This window comes from Trichechus manatus, unplaced genomic scaffold, assembly GCF_000243295.1.
Source record: "Trichechus manatus latirostris isolate Lorelei unplaced genomic scaffold, TriManLat1.0 scaffold00004, whole genome shotgun sequence".
Classification (NCBI taxonomy): Eukaryota; Metazoa; Chordata; class Mammalia; order Sirenia; family Trichechidae; genus Trichechus; species Trichechus manatus.
Genome location: NW_004443940.1, coordinates 8,929,576 through 8,947,807, shown reverse-complemented (window position 1 = coordinate 8,947,807; position 18,232 = coordinate 8,929,576). Strand labels below are relative to the sequence as shown.

General features: G+C 40.8%; 1 protein-coding gene across 4 annotated transcripts in view; it reads left to right on the top strand.

The window, feature by feature from the left end:
* The window catches only part of ALMS1 (ALMS1 centrosome and basal body associated protein), a 210,439-nt gene extending 192,996 nt beyond the window's left edge, over window positions 1-17,443 (top strand). For all 4 annotated transcript variants that reach the window (XM_023732665.1, XM_023732673.1, XM_023732658.1 and 1 more), the window contains 7 exons: window positions 4,644-4,764; window positions 8,136-8,342; window positions 8,643-8,884; window positions 10,452-10,635; window positions 11,526-11,589; window positions 15,845-15,944; window positions 17,024-17,443. In XM_023732665.1, the coding sequence (XP_023588433.1) occupies window positions 4,644-4,764; window positions 8,136-8,342; window positions 8,643-8,884; window positions 10,452-10,635; window positions 11,526-11,589; window positions 15,845-15,944; window positions 17,024-17,068 (963 nt within the window). In that variant the 3' untranslated portion in view covers window positions 17,069-17,443. The remainder of the gene's footprint in view (window positions 1-4,643; window positions 4,765-8,135; window positions 8,343-8,642; window positions 8,885-10,451; window positions 10,636-11,525; window positions 11,590-15,844; window positions 15,945-17,023) is intronic.
* Window positions 17,444-18,232: the final 789 nt, after the last annotated feature.

Genomic DNA, 18,232 nt, shown 5'->3' with positions numbered 1-18,232 from the left:
TATAAATTTTTTGTGCAGTGTTTCAGCAGAAATTTATTATCCCTATAGTTAGTTATAATAACAAAAAACATTTTTCATAATACCAGCTCACGTGTATCACTAAACCTACAAAGCTAAAACTCCATGCTCGTTTACTTTTTGAACCTTCTAATGCTCTCCAGTAAGAGCTGTTTTTATTACCTAATTACAGTGATGCTTCGAATCACGTGGTTTCATCTGCATATGCTACAAGCATGTGCTGTTGTTTTCATTGCTCCTGGTGTTTTTATTCACTGATTTTGTCAAATTTTCTGGTGTTTTAGCTACAATATTGTGATAGTTAGTATTTGTCAACCTATATCAATAACTTTTTTGAGAATGAAGTAGTTAAAGGAAAAGATGGAGTGATGTATGGGAATTATGATTTATAAGTAACATTAGTACAAAAAACATTACTAAAGATTCTGTATGGTCTGGTATGGGAGGAGGTCCATGGAGGGGGTGGTGACACCATGAGTTACTGCACTAGGTGACACCAACCCTAGTGATACCACTGTGTTGTCTTCTTAATGAGTTGTAAGAGTTCTTTTTATTTTCTGGGTGTGTATGATTTGCAGATATTTTCTCCCAGTCTGTGGCTTTTCATTTTCTTTGAAGAGTGTCTTTTGAAGTGCAAAACTTTTTACTTTTGATGAAGTCCAGCTTAAAATGTTTTTCTTTTATGTGTTTGTGCTTTTGGTATCATATCTAAGAATTCTTTGCCTAACCAGAGTCACAAAGATCTTCTCCTATGCTTTCTTCTAAGAGTTTTATACTTTTAGTTCTTGTATTTAGGTTTATAACGCATTTTAAGTCAAGTTTTGTTTATGGTATGGTGTCTAAATTCATCTTGTTGCACGTAGACATCCAATTGTCCCAGTATCATTTGTTAAAAAGACTTACCTTTCCCCTTGTGGAAAAACGGCACGGGGTCAGTGTCTGACCTCCTTCAACCCCACGAGGGGGAAGGAGAACCAAGATCAACAGTGCAAGGCTGATTCCCATGAGGCAGAGCCAGACAAGCCTGCTCTCTCTGCCATCTTTACTAATTCTGACATCAACCATCCCTCACACAACACTCTGCTACTCTACTGGGTTTGATAATTCATTGCAGTGGCCACACAGAACTCAAAGACCATACTCACAATTATGGGGTTTATTAGGGAAGTAACAGTTACAATTCAGGCTCAGGAACACTCAAGATACAGTTCTTCCATCAGGATAGCCTCTCCCAGCTGTGCTCGCAGGCACGCCTCTCCCTGGCCCTCAGTCTCTGCCCAAAGGCGCTCAGCTTTCTCTTTCTGTGGGCCAAGAAGCCCACCATGCCATCTCCTGGTGCCTGGTCTTTGCTGCTGGGTTCCTCCTTTCTTGGTGGTGGGCTCCTCTTCTCTGCTCTGGAATTGGCTGTCTTTTAAGGCAAAACTGACAAATCCCCTTGGTAGGCCACAGTTACCCTATCACACAATCACCTGGATGGAAGTTACAAGACCATGGCTAGAAAGGCCACACACAAAAGTAATTAATTGCACTGACCTTGGCATCTTTGTTAAAAGTCAGTTGACCATAAATGTAAAGATTTATTTCTGTTCTACTGATCTATGTATCTAGCCTGATGCCAGTATCACACTGTCTTGATTACTATAGCTTTATAGTCAGTTTTGAAACCTGGAAATGTAAGCCTTCCATCTTTGTTCATCTTTTTCAATAATTTTTGGCTATTATGGATCTCATGTAAATTTGAGATCAGCTTGTAGATTTCTTCAAAAAAGTTTACTGGGATTTTGATAGGATTGCATGGAATCTGCAGGTTAGTTTGGGGAGAATTGCCATCTCAACAATGTTGAGTCCTCCAATCCATGTATGTGGAATATTTCTCCGCTTATTTAGATCCTTAGTTTCTCCCAAAAATGTTTTGTAGTTTTCAGTGTACAAGCCTTGCACTTCTATTGTTAAATTTATTACTAAGTACTTTATTCTTTTTTATGCTATTGTGGATGGAATTGTTTTCTTAATTACATTTTCAGATTGCTCAATGCTAGAATATAGAAATACGATTGATTTTTGTATATTGATCTTATATCCTATTAGCTTGCTAAACTTGTTTATTAAGTTTAGTACTTTTTTATGGATTCCTTAGTATTTTCTACAAACAGGATCATAGTGTCTGCAAATAAGAACAGCTTTACTTTTTCCTTTCCAATCTACATTCTTTTGTTTCAGAGACATTTTATGCATTAAAAAAAAACAAATACTTATGTTTTCCAACCATTTTTGTAAAAATGGTAGCGTATTTTGCTTTTTGGACTTAACAATCTCTCTTGAAAGTCATTCCGTTTCAACACCCAAAGTGCCTTCTCCCTCTCTTTTTATGGCTGAAGAGAAGCTGTAATGAGGCTTTTTTTTTTTTTTCTACATTGCTGTTCAGTTACATCTTCCCCATTGCCGTTTTTGTGCTTATACACTTTATGTTTATTTAACATCATAATAGTTTCATAGTTTTATATTAAGGTTTTACAGTTTGCACTCTAAATCATTTGTTCTTCCTAACACTTCTATAATTTTAGAAATGCAGATATTGTTTCCTTTTCTAGATGGGGAAAATTGCACAGAAGGTTGTGGCTTGCTCCAGTAGAGACAGCTACAAAGGGAATCGAACCCGGGTCTTAATATGAGTCTGGACTCCAGACCCAGAACTTTTTCTCCTGCGTCAGAGTTGCTGCGCTTCCTCCCGCCTAATGCCCAGAGCTTTACAATTATCCCATCTAACCATCCTCTTGTTTGATTTGGCCTATTATTCCTGTTATTATTTGGGATCCTGACAGCCATTTAGGCCCTCCCTAGATGTGCATTGTATGTAAATTATCCTGCCTTGCATATCTCCAAGACATTGATATAAAATGTTGAGCAGGACTAGCCAGATGCAAACCCAGTGCCTGGCACACAGTAGGTGCTTCGTAAGTATTTGTTGGTGAATGCAAGATGTACCACTCAGTAGAGGCCCCTCTCTGTGTTGACAATAATATTTGGGTAAGTAAGGTTGGTTCAACCAGTTATAGTTCTACCAACTTATTATTCAACCCGTATAACTCCATCTCACCCTCAAAGATGCCATGAGAAGCTTTGTCATTTTGTTCAAATTTAGATGTACTCTACTTCACATTCTTTTGATCTGCCAGTCGAGGAAAAACAAGGCTAACCTGGCAGGGCCTGTCCTCCCTTAGTAAGCCCTGGCTAGAATTTGCTGGTTTTCTCTTTGACCTCCAAATGCTTGCAAATTAACAGATCGGTGATCCATTCTGGAATTGTACAGGCCGTCAATATGAAACCCACCAGTTTGCAGTATTTACCTTACCTACCTTTCAGAAAATCAGAACATTTCCTGTCTCCAGATATCTAACATAGCTTCTTTTCCCCAAGATTCTGTTACACTTTTCTTGAGGATCCTGGAATATAGCTTACCTATTTTAAGAGGAAGTGGGCAGTGATGATTCAGTGGTAGAATTCTTGCCTTCCATGCTGGAGGCCCGAGTTCAGTTCCTGGCCAGCGCGCCTCATGCGCAGCCACCTCCTGTCTTTTCAGTGGAATCTTGCGTGTTGCTATGATGCTATACAGGTTTCAGACTAAGGCTAAGAAGAAAGGCCTGATGATCTGCTTCCAAAAATCAGCCAATGAAAACCCCTTGGATCACAACGGTTGGATCTACAACTGATCATGGGGATGGTACACGACTGGGCAGCGTTTTGTTCCATTGTATGTGGGGCTGACTCAGCAGCTAATAACAATTAAGGGGAGCAGATACTCTGTTTCCTCACCTAACTTGGGCTTCAGTTCACCTCTACCAAACTTGCTTGAATAGAAAATCACTTGGCATTTATTCAAAATACAGATGCCCAGGCCCCTCCCTAGAGATTCCAATTCATTATTCTCTGGTATGGCACCCCAGAAGATTTTTATGATCGGGCAAGTTGAAGAGATACAGTTTTATGCTGTATTTGTTCTACTATATTCTGATAATCTTTTTCTAATCCACCAACATTACACTGTCAGCTTCCATGTGTGGACTTGCCCATCATTGTTCTATGAGCAATGACCATATAGCTAACTAGGCCTTTTGGGCTCTTTGATGATTTTTTTTTTCAATATGCCACTCATTCAGGACTTCTCATGGGGTTGTGAGCCCTTTGATCTTTGCCCTTATGTAAGTCTGATTTTACCAGAGAGTACTTTCTTCAGCTAATCAGTTTCTTTAGCTATCCCCAGCCCTGTTTATCGCCCATCAAGATTATATGCAGATATCAAGTTGGAATTTCACTTTGAGGACCCACTTAGCTAATCTGTGCCTAGCATCCTCATCAGAGTTTTCTAGGCAGTGGAAGCATACCCAGCTTTTTTGTTTTACCTTCTTGAAAGAGCTCAGTCCTTTATGCAGGAACAGCAGCATTCTCCTCCCTATCACAGGCTCTGCAGCAGCATGGTCACATGGTCGCAAGCATCCTCACGACTTCATTTCAGCTATTTGAATTGGATTAGAAAGGGCTTTAGGGACTTGAAGGTTTTCTTATCCTATGAGTAACTGTGCTGTTGTTTGCAGGTAAAGATAACAAGGTCTCTCTTGTTTTTCCAGATGGAAGACCAGATGATTTCTTCTGACTCTGTTTCGTCTTCTGCTAGTAGTTTCTGGAGCTCAAGCCCAATCCTTTGCGGCAAGCAAAATGTACAGATGTTAAACAAGGGTGTCCAAGCAGGTAAGTGACTTGAGTTTAAACTTCCCCACTGAAATACAAAAATAAGTTCTTAAACATATAAGAAGATACTCAATCTCACTCATAATAAAGGACATGAAAACTAAAATTGTACCCAAATGCCATTTTCACCTATCAGATCGGCAAAAATCCAAGTTTCCTAGCAGATGTGTGGGCAAGAGTATAGGGAAGTGGGCACTCTCATACATTATTATAAACTCATAAATGGTACAACCCCTCAGTTTGGCAATATCTCTTAATTACTTTGACCCAGCATTTTCACTTTTTTAATTTAGTTTGTAGATATACTGTGCATATATGGAATTTAGCCTATAGTTGTATATGTGAGTCTTTGTAAAATGACAGTTACACAGAGTTAATCATTGCAGTATTGTTTGTCATACCAGAAGATTGAAATCAACTTACATGTCCATCAGTCATTGAACGGTTAAGTACATCATTGTACAACGATGTAAGGAAATCCTACATAGCATGAAGAAGCTCTCTCTGTACTAATATGGAAAGATTCCCATGATATATAATTAAGAAGAGAAAGGCAAGAGACAAAACAGTGTACAACATGCTACTACGTGTATTTAAAAAATAGGAAGGAAGAGAATTGCTTGAATACATAGAAAAAATTATCTGGAATCATATGGGGTTGTGAACTGAGTGAACGGAGAACAAGATTGGAAAGGGGACTTTTCACTTTATGCCTTTCTATACCTTTTGGTTTTATAAAACAAAAATAAATAAATAAACTTCACCCTTGATTTTTTTCCCCCTCAAGTCTTATCTTTGTGTCTTTCAACCTATCCCTTACCTGGGTGACTGCCAGTAGGACCGTAAGTATTAACTGCCTTTCTCATTTGGGGGTGCAAACTTTTAAAGTCTCTGTACCCATTGAATCTATTGTAGAGAAAAACTTGGAACACTGTTTCCAGTTAAAACAGAGAGGTTTATTAAGAGTTTAAAACAGTTGCAGTTGAGGAACTATGTAACCTATTGAAAATGGAGCCATGTAGTCCTGGGGCAGTTTCGTTACACAAGTGTTCTTATGGGGTAAAAAGAGGAACCAACCCATAGGGAGGGCAGTTACAGGAAAATCAATGAATATTGTAATAATCACACTCTGATTGGTTACTGATTATTAGTAGTAAAATTAGCGGTTACAGACCGTTTCGCAGGATGCGTAGATCGTGGTCACGAGATGCTTATGTGTAGTTTCTTTGTCTTGCAAAAAGAAAAAAATACCTTGCTGGCAACAGCACTCTTCCAGAGTATGGGTATTTTGAGGGGTGCAGATGGTCACTTGGTTAAGACCCCTCAGGGCATATGGTTTCACACCCTGGTTTTGACCACTGAGGGAAAGCATGTTTTTCTCAAAAAACTTAGCTGTTAGTCTAGAATCCAGATTAAAATTAGATAGCATGGTCAGCATATTATGCCTCTGTCTCACTGACCGCACTGAAAGTTGTCTTTCCTGACACAAATCTGTATTAGTTCTGTCCGTCTAATAGCTAAGCTGACTTAGAAATAAAAACTGTATGGTGGTCTGCTTCCTTCTCACCTCATCTACTTTGCTGAGTACCTTTTGTGTGGTTGCTGACTACCTATTATTTGTTGATAAGTCAAGTTTTGGAAGAGGTTAGAGGCATGGACATGCCTTTTGCTACTGGACATGTGATACTAATAAGAAGTGTGTCCTAGCTCAGTCAGCCTAAGACCACGAAGGACAAACCTGTAGTCTGACAAAGTCAAGTTTATTGATTCGTTGCAATAAGGGAGACCACACACCAGAGGATCTGGGATGTCTTGCTAAACAAAGGAAAAGATAGAGTCAGTATAGGATCTTGGAGAAGGGTGGAACTGGGTGAAATTTAAATGAAGCAGTGCTTTGATAGGCTCAGAGCAAAGTAAAGTCAACATCAGGTCTGAACTGTGTAGTAGACCCATGGTCCTGTTTCTTCGGAATCAATAAAGTTAAGATAAATGTGGAATGTTGCATCTAAACCAAAACCAAAACCCGTTGCCGTCAAGTCAATTCCGACTCATAGCTACCCTATAGTACAGAGTAGAATTGCCTTATAGAGTTTCCAAGGCGCAGCTGGTAGATTCAAACCACTGACCTTTTGGTTAGCAGCTGAGCTCTTAACCACTGCACCACCAGGGTTCCATGTTGCATCTAGAAGCCCCTTATCTGAGCTCTGAACAGGGTTGTAAATGGAGGCTACTTCTCTGTCTTAAAGTGGCTTAGGTCCTCAATGAAAGAGTAGGATGTTACATTCTTATTGATACAATTTCAAATAGCAAAGTTTCTGATAGTGTATTATTTTAGAGAACAGTGTTTCTCAGTGAGTAAGGAAACAGTAGTCACTCAAGAAGGGGGCTGTTACGACATTTTACAGTTGCAGTCTGCTGTGGGAGAAATATTGTTTCCTATTAACTTTGTAGCTGGCTTTATCTGTGCCTTCCTCCCAGCCTGATGCATGGCAAGGGCGATTTTTACAGTCCAAGCTGGTTTTCACCTTCTCAGGTATTAGGAATATTGGATTGAAATGAGATATTCTGCTGCAGGTGTGCTTCCTGCCAGGTGATGATGGTGCAGGATTTGTGCAGGAAGCTACCAGGCAACGCCTGGATTTATCCTTCTAGTTCATTGATTTCCATTTTGTATACAATGCTATGCTCTCACGTCTCAGAAGAGAGAACTAGCAATTTGCCAAATTGCCATTTGTTACTAACCACTAAAAAACGCTTTTTTATTTACAAAAAAAAAAAAAAAAAAAAAAAAACCACTTAAGGTAGTTCTCCCTCTTTGGGTCAACATGTAAAATGTTTATTGTTTTGCTTTAAAAAAAAAAAAATTATCCCATTGGTGTTCCTATGCTGATTAATCTGATAGATAGCCTGCAAATCTCAGAACAACTGCTCAACTCATACTGGGAAAATACATGGGTCACTTTCTATGTGATTATCAGACTAGTGGTTCAGAACCTTGGCTGTACATGAGAATCGCCTGGGTTCTTTAAAGCAAATTTTTAAAAAACATCTGAACCACACCCCAAACTAATTAAATCAGAATCTGTACAGGTGGGAGCTGGACATCAGTATTTTTCAAAAACTCTCCATGTGATGGTAAGGTGCAGCCAGTATTGAGAATCACCAATACACTGTTGCCCTCCTTCCCTTCTCTATCACTCTCTCCCCCTCTCTCCAAACCCAAACACACACACACACACACACACACACACAGAGGCAGTAACCTATATTTCTGAAGCATTAAAAAGGTTTCAGTCACATACTGACTGTAATAAACTTGCCAGCTAAGCCTCGAGGCTGTTCCCAGAGACTTATGTGATCTTTCCCTTCAGGTAACTTGGAGATTGTGAATGGTGCCAGAAAACACACCCGAGATGTTGGGGTGACTTTTCCAACTCCAAGTTCGAGCGAAGCTAGATTAGAAGAGGACAGTGATGTGAGTTCTTCTCTGTCAGAAGAAAAACATGAAGAGAAAAGGTTCCTTGCCAGTTATCCCTTGGATAAAAAGTTAAGGAAGAACAAGCCAAATTGCTGTGAAGGTCAGTTTCTAATTCAGGTTTTGTCACAGAAAAACTAGTGAATTTCAAGTTTCTTAATATGCTAAGATTCTTTGTTTCTAAATGATTCTATGTAGACCCCACCACAGCCAGCACCTTGGCAAATTCTCAGAGTATCTAGCAGTGCAGTTACAGAGTCACACCTGCAGTCAAGGGCGTCCTGGTGACCTCTGGCTGCTGACTCCCCTGAGAGCTTGTATTATATACATGCCCCTGATAGCTCTGTGGCCAATGGAAAATGAAAAATCTTTTTTTTTCCTTTCTTAAAAATCTTTCCTATAGGAATTTCGTGGTTTGTTCCTGTCGAAAATTTGAAGTCTGGACCTAAGAAGGAAAATCTGCTCAAATCTTACGGCCCTGGCATCTCCTGGTTTGAACCAATAACAAATGCCAAACCCTGGAGGGAGCCACTGCGGGAAAAGAACTGGCAAGCACAGCGGATGGACTGTCGAGGGTGCCTAGCAGACCCTTGCAGAGGTGAATGCGTGCACCCGCTGAAGCCATTTGTGAGAGCAAGCCTACAGGTACAGTGACATTTTCATTCTAGCCATATGTTTAAGGGGAGGAAAGGGCAAGATGCAAAGAAGCTAAATCTGTGACTTTGCATTCTGAAGGCCAATCATGTGACCCTCATTTCTAGCTCCTCTGCAGTTCATCTGTTTTCACCACATAAGAGCTTAATTTCTCATCATTAATCAAGACTGCCTTACTATTAACCATTGTAAAGAGTACATCAACCCCAATATCAGGGACAAGGCGGTAAAGGGGAGGGTGTTGTGACGCTGCTCGTCAAATCCGTAGATACCCTCACACAGAGTGCTCTGCAGGCCTTATGTTTGTGTTAGCTTTGTATTTGCTTCTCTATTTACATAACTCCTATTCCTGCTTAAACACTGGGTTAAAAGGCACCAGGTCCCTCATGGTTAGGGGTATTTCTTAGACATAATCAAACACCTTGTGAAATTGTTTTTTTGGGTTTTAAGGCTTAGGACGATAGTCTCATGGAGCAACTCAGTTCATTGGCATAATATAATTCATAAAACCTATGTTCTACATCCCAATGTGGTAAGTAATGTCTGGGGTCTTAAAAGCTTGCGAGCAGCCATCTAAGATACAAATATTGGTCTCTACTCGTCCAGAACAAAAGAGAAAGAAGGAAACCAAAGACTCAGAGAAGAAAGTAGTCTACCAGACTAATAGTCCATACAAACCATGGCCTCATCTACCCTGAAGCCAGAAGAACTAGATGGTACCTGGCTACCACTACCAGCTGTTCCAATAAGGGCCACAATAGATGGATCCTGATAGAACGGGAGAAAAATGTAGAACCGAACTCAAATTCTTAAAAAGTCCAGACATACTGGACTGGTTGAGACAAGAGGAATCCCCAAGGCTATCTCCCTGAGGTACTCTTTAAACCTTAAACCGAAATTGTCCTTGAGGTCATCTTTTAGCTAAACAACAGATTGGCTCAAAAAATAAAGAATATTACCTGTGAGTAATGCACTCCTTTCAAAAATCATCTATAGGAGAACAAATGGTCAAAAATGACTCAAAAGCAAAAATGAGAAGAAACTAGAGTACTGGAAATGGTATAGTCAGAACGGAATAAATGAGAATGATGATACATTGTGAAAAATGTAACCAATATCACTGAATAATTTGTGTAGAAATTGTTAAATGGGAACCTAGTTTACTGTGTAAACTTTGACATTAAATACAATAAAATATTATTTTTTTAAAAAAAGAGCAACAAGTCCCCTGTTTAGATGCCTCTTCGGGGCTAAAGAAAATGTTGTTTAATGAGGTTTTTGTTGAAAGGAAATTTAAGATAGCACAATGGGCTGAGCTCTGTCCCATCCACATTTGGGAGAGTTGTAATTGCCGTGATCTTAGTTCTTGCCCTATTCCAAAGGCATGTCTTTGATGCCTTTGATTTCTCTGCTGAAGCTCTTCCCACAAAGAGTTGTTAGCATTTTCTTTAGCTCTAGATATTTAGAAACAGGCTTTCCAACCTGTTGGGCACGGGTGCTGTTTTTCCAGGCACTTGGAGAACATTAGTGTAAGATTGGGGCTTTTTCTCCTCCTTAGGAATCACTTCAGTTTCACAGACCTGACTTCATCTCTCGTTCTGGGGAGCGGATAAAGCGCCTGAAGTTAATAGTCCAGGAGAGGAAGCTGCAGAATGTGTTGCAGAGTGAGCGGGATGCGCTGTTCAACACCGGGAGAGACTGTCAGGGCTGCCAGGATCGCATGTGCCCACCACCCAGGCCAGGTACACCCTACTGCTCACTTTCCTATGACTGGAGTAGAGAAGGCAAGATCTGCTCCTGTGCTATGCAGCACTGCTAAGTAGCCACTTTAAGGACACAGAAGGTGACTTTTGCTTGCTGAAACTCAAATCTCCTTAGGCAGCGGAGCCTGCCCAGCTTAGCTCTCAGCGCTTTTGAGATCAGAGTAAGCCCTGTCACACATCCTAAAAACAGGAAGGTGCAGTGAGAAGGGCTTTTTTATAGACCCCCTCTGTGTCTGTAAGCAAGTCGGTTCCAAAAGTGTAATTTTTTTTCTGTAAAGATGGGGTCAATTCTCAGCTTGTCTACCTTACAGGGTGGCATAGATGATGACAGCAAGCACTGGTGTAGCTCTTAGGTCTCGCCCAAACACTGTTCTCATTTAATACTCACAACACCTCTCCAAGGTGGGTACTATTAATATCCCTGATTTACAGATGAGAAAACTGAGACAGCGAGATTAAGCACCTCCCCCAGGATTACATTCCTAATAAGTGAAAGATCTGGGATTTGAACCTAGATGGGCTGGCTTCTGAGTCTGTGCCCTTAACACTCTGTATAAGATCTCAATAAAATAATATGTGAAAACTATGAAGTACTACCTAATGCTTACATGGCAACATTACCTGTATACTGATTGGTTTTGCAGTTCAGTCTGGTCTATTCCACAGAGCATTGTGGCTTCAGGGGCCTTAGGCTGCTGTCACAGACACCATAGTCTGTCTGTTCTGGCCTTGGCCATTGCTCACCACCCAGTACTGCCAGCTCAGGGTTGAGGCACAAAGTCCTAGCAGCTCCCTCTCACAGCTCTGCAGCATAAAACCCTTCCTTATTAAGTTACTACCCACTTAAAATCTCTTCTTCCCTTGCCCAGGCTTCCTGGCTGCCCAGAAGAGCAGAACTATTGGAAAGAAGGAAATGATTCAGAGGTCTAAACGGTAAGGCCAAAAGAACAAGAGTAATTATAAAAGTATAAATCAGGCCACCAAATGGTCAGGGGCTCTGGTTTGCCCCATCAGTGCCCAGAATAAAGGCATTTTGCTCAAGTTAAAACATGAGAGAATTAGTTGTGAAAGTAGTTTCACATTATGGCACTAAAAAGGAAAAGAAAAACAGATAGCAAATCATGGTATAAATGACTCATGTGAAAAAATCACCACTAGTTTGTATGCATTAGGCAGCTTCATCTTAATTAGAAATTTAATTTAAAATAAAATTAAATATTTACTTGGGGCCATCCCCTTTGTCTTAGCAACCCCATTTCTAGGAATTTATCCAATACAGTAAGAAATAAAAACACATTAAGTTAAGCTTTACCAAAAAATCAAGTTTCAGAAATGCGTGTATACTGCTGCCATTCATTTGTGCTCTCTAAAAAAAAAGGGTGGCAGGGGAAGGCATGTGTGTTTGAGCATGTGTATGTATACATATGTGTAAAATATCTCTGGAAAGATACAAAAAAAAAACAAAAAAACAAAACCTGATAATAGTGGTTGCCTTTGGGAAAAAGTGGCTGGAGTACAGAAGTAGGAGAAAGACTTAATTTTTGACAATTGTATGCTGTTGGAATTTTCTGCCGTTGCATGCATTCACTGCGTATTGTTTAATTAGTGAACCAGTTAATTAGTTAGAAGTATGCCTATATTGATCACGAGAATGCCATGGAATAACTAATATAAAGAGTTACCTTTTAGGAGTTCATTGAAGACTTGCTTTAATAAGAACAGCTTTATAATCACCATAGTGCTTCTGAAGTAAAGTTCCTTGAAAACAATTTATCTTAAGTAATTTAAGTATCCCTCTTGAAATCTTGTTTTTATTCTCCATTTAGTAAACCCTTTCCTTATAGGTAATTCAAAGGGATGCTTTAATCCAGGGGTTCTCAAAGTGTGGCCCATGGACCTCTGGAGGTCGCTGAGACCCTTTCAGGGGATATGGAAGGTCAAAACTAATTTCAAAATAATACTAGGACGTTATTTGGCTTTTTCCTGTGTTGACATTTGCACTGATGATACAAGAGCAGTGGGGAGGGAGAGGACAGGGTTGCTGCTGGTGCCTTAGACAGTGGCACCAAACTGTACTCGTCTAGTAGGCATTGTATTCTTCTCAGCCCTGTACTAGCAGTTTAAAAAAAAAAACCTAAGAAAATCCTTGATGAAGCAAATTAACTTTATTGAATCTCAACCCTTGAGTATGTGTCTGTTGTAGATGGGGTTGCTATGAGTCTGAACCAACTTGATGGTACCTAACAACAACAAATACATATACAGAAGCAGGTACAAGAATCCAGCTGTCTTCTATTAAACCAGACATTAAAGAGATTTGTAAAAATGTAAAACAATACCACTCTTCTTACTAATTTTTTTTTTTGTTTTGGAAAATGTACTTATTTTTCATAACAATAGGCTGATGTTGGCTTATTATTATTATTTTTAAATGAATTAAGAAATAGATTTTTTTTTTAGTTTTAATTTCTAATATGGTAAATACCAATAGATAAAATTCGCATTTGGGTCCTCAATTTTGGGGAGTGTAAAGGAGTCCTGCGTCCAGAAAATTTGAGAACCACTGCTTTATCCTAACCTTGTTAGAAAATGTAGTTGTATGACAGCTAATTACACTGTCTCCTCTACAAGAGGATTTCTGGCTGGAAGGGACTGTGAAGCTTGCCAGCAGGAAGACAGGCAGAGACATTCTATAACATGTAAATGCTTTAAAGTATAAATATACTTTTTGGGAGTTCCCTGGGTAATGCAAACAGTTTGCGCTCTCTACTAACCTACAGTTTGGCAGTTTGAACCAACCCAGTGGCACCATGGAAGAAAAGCCTGACAGTAAGCTTCCATAAAGATTACGGCCAAGACTTTGTGGAGCAGTTCTACTCTGTAATATATGGGGTCACCATGAGTCGGAATCAACTCAACAGCAGCGGGTTTGGGTTTGGTTATACTTATAGGAATGGATTAAGTATCTGTCTTCTGGGGAAGGACTTGGGTTTTAAGGTGATAACATTTTCATTAGAGTGCCTTTATTCAGTTTTATTTCTGGCATACTTCCTCTTCAAGGGAACAATTCCTTTCCATCTGAGACTCAGCTAAAGTTGAATGGGATCTTAGAGATCATCTAGTCTACCCCTAATTTTTAGGACACTGCAGCCCAGAGAGGGGGAGTCACCCAGCAAGTTGGGGCCAGAGCAGGGCAAGAAGCCGGTCCTTGGGCTCCCCATCCAGGACTCCTGCGAGTATACCTCAGAGAGGATTTGTGTCACTGAAGCTCCTTGTTACTCATCATCTTTTTGCATCACCTACCTCTGCCAAAGATATTTATAGGTGAAAAGAAAGGATTGGAAAAAGAGAGAACTGCCTTTTTTATCTGGAAATATTTTTTCTAGTGTGTTCTTCAAGAAAAGTTACTTCATTAACTTACTAATACATACATTTGAGTATGTTCCAGACACTAAGTACAGGGATGACAGGTGATTGACTCCAGACCACAAGCAGACGGTTAATTGCAGTAATATGGAATAGTTGCTTTCAAGGAGTCATTTCCAAAATGTAATTTCTGGCTACTCAGGTTAGCCTGATTCCCAGCTTTCCAGCCCTAGAATACAACCTTTCCTTGTCCAAGCAGATTTTCTCTTCACATTACATGTTCTCCATGAAGTGGCTCTTCTTTCCCCATGGACTCTCTTACCCTATTTCCAACAGTGACTTAAAAGTATATGTTTGTTCCTCTTTGGTCTCTCTTCCTGGCCTCCACTTCTGTGTTTTTAACTAGTAATCATCTCCAGTGTGTCTACAATGGAACTACCCATTCTCCACTCCCACATTTTCTTGGGCACCCACTCACTCAGCTAGAAAGTTGGGGAGCTGTCCCCTCCACCCATGTCTTATCCATCACTGTGCAGGCAGCCAGCTAGAAGTCGTAGAGATCCGCCTTCTTAATTCCTCTGGAACCCAGTCTCCTCACTGCCTTAGTGTGGCTTGCCTGTCGGCCACTCCCAGAGGACCGCTGTTCTGCCTGCTTCCCATCTCTACCTTCTCTGATCTGTTTCCCACAGAGCCTCTGCATCATTTCCAATGATTTGTTTTCAGATTATTGAACACTTTGGAAAATATAGAGAAAAGGAGAAAAGAAAATAAGCAGTCCTTCCATCTAAATGTAACTAGCACTAGTCCTGTTTCTGGAAAGAGTGGGAGTGTTGCAGAGACTTGAATTAACACACTTTTTTTTTTCCAACTTGTGGATTGCACTGTATACACACACATTGTATCCTGCTTTATTTTACTCAACATTTTATTGAGAACATTTTCCCATATCATTAAAAGTTCTTTGAATACATTGTTTGTGTGCTCTGTAATTTTATTATGTAGATGTTCCATAGTCTAACTGTTCTTTTGTTGGAAATTTAGATTATTTCCAATTAGAGTGTATTTATAAAAAGCACATTTGATCATGTCCCTCCTGACTTAAAATCATGGCACTCAACCCCTGATAGGACAGGCCCAGGTCTTTAATAAGGCTCCGAGACCACCCTGCCCTTGCCCCTCTCCTTCCCACCTGTTTCCCTACATGCCTGTCTGTGAAGCCTTGACTCCATTCTTACCAGTACTCACTTTTCCCTTGCTTGGGTGCCCTTTCTTCCTTCTCTTCCTGTTCCCTCTCTGCTCCAAATACTCTTCAGGACCCAGCTCAAGCCTTGTCTCCTCAGTGAAGTCACCCCTGACTCCTCCCCAGTCAGAATCAGTTGCTTCGTCTCCTGTAACTCTGTGCAGCATCTTGTCCAGATGACCATTATTGTACTTTTTCCCCATTATATTATCTTGTGTTTAAATATATAATAGTAATACATGTTCATTATCTGTATTGAGACAATACATTTTTGTATATAGAATGAAAAGCAGTTCACCTCTGCCCCCTTTATTCCACTCCTTTCCCAGCGGTAACCACTGTTAGCAGGATTTTACTATGTTTTCATTTATCTGTCTCCCCTTCTAGAGCGTGAGCACCCTGGGCCAGAGATCTTTGTACCCCAGTGTCTAACACGAAACTGGGCCCACAACATGGGTCTAGGCTTGTCTGTTGAGTGGTAGAGTTGGCAAGGTGTGACAAAAAGACATCTTTATCAATAGTGCCGTGCTCTGAACCCCATAGCCTCACGCTTTCTGTCTTTCCCCTGGTGCGATTTCTTAGGATGTATGAGCAACTTCCAGAAGTTCAGAAAAGGAAAGAAGAAGAGAAGAGGAGATCAGAATATAAGTCATACCGGCTGCGAGCCCAGCTATATAAAAAGGTCAGTTGATCCTCCATCTAGACTGTGCTTTATCAGGTTTCCCAGCTGAAAGAGAAATGGAGAGAAATGTATCTGACCTGTCTGAGCACTCATTCAGAATTGAATGAGTTTCTGGAGTGAACTTAAGCTTGTAATGCTTTTTACCTCTGCTGAAATTTAGAAGATAATGGCACCTGTGATCAGATTTCAAATCAGGTTTAACCCCGCTGCCTTAAGAGCTATGCTTTTTCTCAGACCCCTCAGCCTTATTTGTATAAGGCTCCTTCCATGCATACATTTGGAATGAAAACAACCTTCACACTTAGATGTCATGGTGGAAATGTCCAAGTCTACCAAAATTGTAGGATTTTCATTCTAGACTCCCAACTGGTGGTTTTATGCCCCTTTTGGGTAGGTCATCATATATCTCTAGAACTTTCAGAGTAAACTGGAAAATGTCTGAGTGTGGCATAAGAGTTGGCAGTTTGGAGGGTCAGAGGCCTGCTCATGGCCACAGTGAAGTCAGTGGTGCCGCAAGTTCTAGAACCTCACGGGCCCTGGATGTTGCTGCCAGTTCACCGAGACACCAGACTGCCTGCTTTGCCAGCAGGGCCATATCCTTCCAAATCAGCAATATTCTTGTGTTCTTCCTAACTCTCTCACTGTACCCTGGAAGACTCTGAAAGTCAGAAACTGAAAGACCAGTTGGTACCAGACTGGTGTGAGATTGGAGAACCAGCTTCTGGAGGCCGGGCTTCCCCAGGTGGGGAGCGCCAGGCATTGCACGGCCCATCTGGTGTGTCAGCATCACAAGACCAGCATCTTGTTGGCTTGTGTAGTTGCGAACCGATGGACTGACTAACCTGTCGGTTATAGATTATCTATGTTTGTAGAAGTAATAGATATTGATTATCAGTCATCTTTCCTAAACATTTCTGGAAGTATTTTTTGTATAATTGCCATAATTTCTGTAGCTGAGGAAGATAAACAGGATTTAGATAGAGATATGCTGGTTTCTTCAGCGACATGTTTTGTGGGGATGTGGCTGTCTGCCTCTGATGAAAGAGTATCTAACTTCCTTCCTTCCTTTTCCTCCACAGAAAGTGACCAATGAACTCTTGGGGAGAAAAGTTCCCTGGGACTGACATAAGATTATTTTCCTCAGACCCCTGGAAGTATATATTATAAACCTGGAGAATCACAAGCCTTACTTTTATGACTCTGCATTTAATAAAACTTATGTCCATGTGTAATTTAGAAATAACGTTCTAAAGAGTCTGGGGCAGAGCCCTGATTAAAGTCATTCATGGTTTGGAAGCAGTGCTTTCTCCACAGTGGCCTTGCCCACCCAACTGTTTTGTTACAATGATTACCTCTTAATTCTAGCTTAGAGTGAGTCCATTTTTGTACGTGTTTTAATACTTTTAGAAAATAAATAACTTTTGATTGATTCATAGTGAAGCAAGCACAGAGGGTCATTTCTTTCCCATCTGAGATGTGCAGGGAGCTGGGCAGTGTCTCCCCTGAGGTGTGGGAGCAGCCATCTAAAGCATCAGTCAAGGAAAATGGGCTGTTGGAAATGTGGCATGTTTCTTTGGAAACAAAGCATGACATGGTGAGAGCCCTGTGGTGTGCTTTGTGGAGAGAGCATCTGATGCAGGCGCCCATCGAGTGCACCCCAAGACTCTGGCAGACATGGGCTTCTTGGGTCCAGTGAGCCTCCATTCAGCCTCAGTCCAGGGCTGGCCTTGTGGCCTTAAGAAGAAAGGCAGCCACCTTCTTAAGTGGGTTTTCCTCCACCCACCCTCTGGTTGTTTTCAAGAATGAAGGCTCAGACCATTTATTGTCATACATGGAACCAGTGTTTATAACATGGAGAACAACTTTTGAAAAGCATGAATTAGTGCAAATAAGCACTTAATTCAGTGCCTGGATCAGAGTATAACAGGATTTTTTCCCTATGGCCTAGAATTACAGCTAAGGCCCACAGTAGAGGGGGGAAGGTTACTAAGCACCCCTCATTCTGACTTCAGAGAACCACCAGCAGAGCAGTAGGGCCAGTTGCTTCCCCAGAGGCCTTCCTGAGAAGCCCAAATCAAAGAGCAGACCCTGCTGCCAAGCATAGGTCAGAGCTTTAAAACCAGGCTGCCCAGGCCCTCTTCGCTCATGGGAGGCCAGGAAGGAGAATCAGAAGAAAGAGGTCTACAAGTAGTTCTTCCCTTTCTTGCTGGGCAGGGTAGTTCACCACTCTGGGCCAGTTTACCTGTTAAATGAGAGGATGAATACCTCCAAGTTCCCTTTCAGCTCTA